At 40.0% G+C, this 5,410-nt stretch overlaps 1 protein-coding gene across 4 annotated transcripts in view; it reads right to left on the minus strand.

Annotated features, from left to right (window-relative positions):
- The window catches only part of EPC1 (enhancer of polycomb homolog 1), a 108,608-nt gene that overhangs the window by 75,509 nt on the left and 27,689 nt on the right, over positions 1 to 5,410 (minus strand). For 2 of the 4 annotated variants that reach the window (XM_006775193.2, XM_006775192.2), the window contains exon 1: positions 5,008 to 5,410. The exons of the other annotated variants lie outside the window; for them this stretch is intronic. In XM_006775193.2, coding sequence (XP_006775256.1) covers positions 5,008 to 5,160 — 153 coding nt within the window. In that variant the 5' untranslated portion in view covers positions 5,161 to 5,410. The remainder of the gene's footprint in view (positions 1 to 5,007) is intronic. 4 annotated transcript variants of the gene reach the window in all.

The raw sequence follows: 5,410 nt of genomic DNA on the forward strand, positions 1-5,410 counted from the left end.
CCTGCTCTGAGCCCGACCAGGGGCTGCACCTAGGGACTGGGCCTGCCCTCTGCCACCCGGGAGCAGGCCTAAGCCAGCAGGTCGTTATCTCCCGAGGGGTCCTAGACTGCAAGAGGGCACAGGCCGGGCTGAGGGCCCCCCTCCTTCCCCCGAGTGCACAAATTTTTGTGCACCGGGCCTCTAGTTTATATATACAAACAAAAACTCCTGCCATTATATATGCACATACATACACATATTTCTTTACAATGACTACTACTACATACCATGATGTGTTAGATTGAAAAAGATAAAACTGAAACCGAGTCCATAGTAGGAGTGGTTGGTTTAATATTTAATCCTAGCCACAAATTCATGAATTTGTAAGCACAAATTATTATTCCTTGTTTACAGATTTAAGCTACCCTATATTTAGATGGTACTTTTAATTAAGTCCGGTTGATTAACAGAGAAAAGATAGTTCAGCACAAATTCCATTACATACCACAAAGCACCCACAAACACCATTAGCTACATATAAGCCCATTAGTTTTCATTATTATTTTATAAGAATATGAAAGTACAAATGGTACTAATCCAAATTTTTAAATATCAAATAGAACACTGAAACAGGAGCTAATATTAATACTTTAGGCACCCAAGTACGATAGTTTTCGAGAGGTTCCTTTTGTCTCTTCTTGGGCCTTTAATTTTTCAATTATCTTCTCCTAATTAAGTCCATGTAATAACTGCCATTCTGATAAAACCAAAGTAACTCCACTTGAAACTTCTACAGCATAGATCTTTGAGCTTTATCCATGCCTCCAGCCCCACCCACCAATTTCCCAACACTCTGAGAAATTGCTGACAAATATGAACTTTCTCCCTAGAAAAATATACCATCAAAAATTTTATATACATATTATGGTAATCATTTCATGTAACTCTCAAAACCCCAACTTAGAAACTTCTATTCAAAAATATCTTGGGCAGGGTAAAAGTTGAAATTAGATTTTATCATTGCTTCTCAATTACTTGTGATTTTATCTGGACTAAAAAAACCTTGGTTTACAAAATTTTAAAGGAAATATATTAATTTCTTTCGAAAGTGAGAAATCAAACTTTTAAACTTATAACTTAAAGTAATTTAAACTTATTTTTATAAAAAACAAAAGACTAGATTTTTGTTGTTTTGAAAATGTAGTGCTTAACCATTTTTTCTCATGTCAGAGATACGTACATATTTTCAATTTCCTCCTAACTAAAACAAAAACCACCTATCTGCTTTGTAAACAGTCCTTAACTTGGGTTTAATAAGATTGTATACTGGGCCAGTAATGAAGAATATAGTTTTAAGAGGACAGAAAGCATAGCGTATGACACTATTCCATCTAATTAGAACCAAATTTAAACTAGGTGTTGGTCTTCAACGGCTAGACCCCAATTCTAAGGTGGCTGTGTAGGGTAATATCAATGTGATACCATCAACATCTTAATTACATCACATAGCCTACCCAACCCCGTCTAAGCAAGGACAAGAACGGTTCTTCTCCCTTATAATAAATGCAGCCACACAGCCTGCATTCATCCCATTGAAATAAGTTAAACCACTCTAGGAACCGGCTAACTCCAATTTGTTAAATATCACTTTAAAACCAACATTTTCAGAATAATTTTTTAAAAGTTAATACTACTGACATCTTAGAAAAGTTTCCTTTCAATTAAAGGTAAAACTGTGGCACTAAACATTATTTTAACACTTGTAATTTTAAAGTTAAGACCTTAAAGTTAAGATTATAATATTTTTTAAAAAGTTAAAATATTATAACGGGGAAAAATATTATAATGGTGCAACATTTGCCCCCTCCCCAAATGCTTTAACTTCTGTCCTTTTTACCCCTAAAGGGACTCATTTATCTCATAATGACAGCTGAGTCTACTGACTTTCTATGATTTGAAGATTACTCCTGTTAACTCATTAAATTAAAACCTTCAACTGTTACTTTTTGATTTACCAAGTTACAACACATTACACCAATTCAAACATTTAATCCCTATCAGCTATGACCTCGATCAAGACCCTCTATTATAATCTGAAATTACTTTTCAATTCTACAACAAAACACAAATAACTAAATTCCAAAGTTGAGAAAAATTCATTTAGGGGGGAAGAGAAGAATTGTACTTAGTTTCTTAAAAATTAAGAAGCACGCCCTAGCTGGTTTGGTTCTATGGATAGGGCGTCAGTCAGCCTGTTGACTGAAGGGTCTCAGGTTCAATTCCAGCCAAGGGCACATGCCTGGGTTGAGGGCTTGATACCCAGTAGGGGGCGTGCAGGAGGCAGCCAATCAATGATTCTCATCATTGATGTTTCTATCTCTCTCTCCCTCTCCCTCTCTAAAATCAACAAAATATATTCTAAAAAATTAAGAGGCATGCCTCATTATGTCAGTGTATTAAGCTTGTATTATAAAAATTGGTTAAATGGGAGTACATTAATAAGTGTTATTTTCCCAGTGTTAAGATGTAGAATTTCTGTCAAGTTTACCATAGAAACAAAATATGGTAGCAATTACCATATTTTAGGTATAGCTCACTTGACAATTTTGCAGATACATTTTGATCATGAAATGCTTTCTTAATGAGGTGGTGTACACAAAACTTTCCTCATCTAAATCTGTCCCACCTTTGATCAACATTGGATTATGGGACATTCGATTCAGGTTCTGGGTCTCTCCTACCTAAAAGACACCAATGTGTCAATCAAAGGCAAAAGTTTGTTTTAATCCTTTGTTTTTGTAAAGAAGTATATCATTGTATCAGCAAATTATCAAAAAGTTTTTTTCTAAGGTTGACTCAATTCAATGACCTTTATTCTTAGTATACATTTTCATAACTGTGTAACATGCTACTTTCATTATTGTGATTTATATAGCCATTAACTACCAGCATGAACCACAGGATTGGAAAGCAGCTGTTTACCTGGTACTGTTCACATTCTTCTATTAAGTTCATTATCTATTCTTAAGGTCTATGTTTCACAGATCAGTTTTAGTTGGGTGTGAAGTGAAACAAATTCTAAACAGATGACAGAAAAAGGTTGTGTAAAAAAACACCCCTCATGTCCCTCAAAAATAGGGTTTCCACATGTTACAAACTAATATCTATTGCACTATAAAATTCAGAATTATTTCTGTGCACAAGAATTATCTGTAAAATTTAAAAAGCATATTGATACTTCAGCTGAAGTCAACTCTGATTTCAGGCTGTTGCTCTTGGGATTGCCGAAGACTTTTAACTAAAGCTCGACTTAACTAAATTTCTAAGTGTACTACAGTGCTATATTGCTTTTATCAAGGCTCTTCCCTTCCTTGGCTGCAAAACAAGAACTACAAATTAATTCCCAGGGCAGTGTAATGGCAACACCCCAAATTTAAAGTATTATCTGTAAAACTTATAAACAGAAACAAAAATAAAACCAAAAGAAAAGATTCTGCAGTCACAAGTACTTTAATTTTTAAAAACAAATCACTTATTTAAAAATAAACCAATGGCACCATTCTACACTAAAGATAAGTAAAATAAAAGGTTCTATCTCATGATGTACTGACAATCTCCACTACTACATACACTTATTATTTAGCTTACCTGTAAAGTGATATTTAAGACACTACTCTGAAAAGTAACATTCGACTGTCACAACAGTTTTACTTTAAAAGGTTAAACAACCCAGTTTAAACAGCTTTATTTTCAAAATCAACATGACAGAGTATAATTTCTACATTTAAAATTCTTACAGTACCAAATAGAGGTATTACAGTACAATTTTCCACAACAAAATTGTAGGGCACAAATCCAGCGATTCCTCGACTTCCTTGAACTGTCAGTACACTGCACCCTGTTTAAACGGCTGTACCTGAAAACCAAGGTATGCAATTCCTTAGGACTAGAAGTCATCAAGTTATACTGTCAAGGCTCTGGGGGAAATGAGAGGAAGATTCTATTATCCTTGTGTGTGAACCCAACTTCACGACAAGGTAAAGCCACAGCTATGATGCAATGTCTACTAGCTGTAAATATTTAAATACTGAAACCCATCCTAATTAGACATCTTAACATTAAGGTTTCTTTAGCAAGGCTACGGATAAGAAAGAGTCCGTTTTGAAATTTATATCTGTACTATCTACTTGAAAGTGAGTGTTTTCTCCCCCATGATGAGAAATTAGCACGCGAACTTAAAACTTTAAAAAATACACAAAACGAAACCTGATAATAAAATTACAGGTTTTAGACGAGCCACGTACTAATAAAAATATCTTCAATCATCTGCAACATATTCTTAAGGATCAGAGAAAAACTCAGAGACAGTAGTTTATCATCCTCCCACTACCTAGAAGTGGGGGGGAATGGATGCAGAAGTGCCAAGTATACAGAAAATCTGCTTTGAAAGAGTCGTCGGGGCAAACATGCAGTCCCTTCAACACTTGGTTGCAGGGAGGGGAGATAAAGTCTCAAAGACCTACAAGCAACATTGAAGCCTCCGAAGGCTCCACATGGGGCCCCACATTCCCAGGCCACCAGGAAGTGAAACGCCCCCTCGGTGCACAGAACCTGAGCTCACAGGCGCCAGAGGCGCGCGAAAGCTGAGGTGGCCCTAGAGCGCCACACAGTGGCCCGCGAAGCGGCCTGCAGGCGGGTCCTCCTCACACCCGGCGCGCCGCACCCCCACCGCGACCGAGCCCGTTCCCGTCTCCAGAAGCACAAGGCCCAACCCGACCACTGAGACCACAAAATGGCTGCCGGCAGCTTCGTCACGTGACCCCTTTGTGCCTTTCGGGCTCCCGAACTCCGTAGGACCCGGGTACAAGTAGTCAGAGTCGGCGAGGGGTAAAGGGCCGGCAACGACTGACAGTCGGCGGCAGAGAGAAGATGGCGGCCATTTTGTGTGGGTTTGGTGATCCGCCGCCGCCGCCGGCGGCGGAGGGAGCGGGGCCTGGCGGTGGGTCGGACAGGGGAGTTAACACGTACCGACTCCTCTTCCTTCTCCATTCCGGTGGGCATCTGCGGCACGGCTCGGTTTATCGAGGCGTATTCGTGCAGGTCGGGCAGATCCTCACAGCGGAAAACCGGCAGCGGCTTCGAGGCGTCTAGCGCCCGCGCCCGAAACGACAGTTTACTCATCTCAGGCGCAGCAGATACCTCTCTGCTCTGGGGAAACGGCCCCGGCCAGCGGGATCATGGAGAACCGGGGGAATCGGTCCCCACTCGTCTGCCGCTGCCGGGGACTTGAGGGGCGGAGCGCAGAGCTCGCCGTCCGGGCCTTAACAGCAGCCGGGAGGGTGGGAGGCTGTGCCGCTCCGCGCCTCTCTCGCTCGCTCTCTTCAATACGCCATGGCCAACATGGCGGACATTAAAACTCCACTGTGCGCTC

This window comes from Myotis davidii, unplaced genomic scaffold (assembly GCF_000327345.1).
Source record: "Myotis davidii unplaced genomic scaffold, ASM32734v1 scaffold909, whole genome shotgun sequence".
Lineage (NCBI taxonomy): Eukaryota > Metazoa > Chordata > Mammalia > Chiroptera > Vespertilionidae > Myotis > Myotis davidii.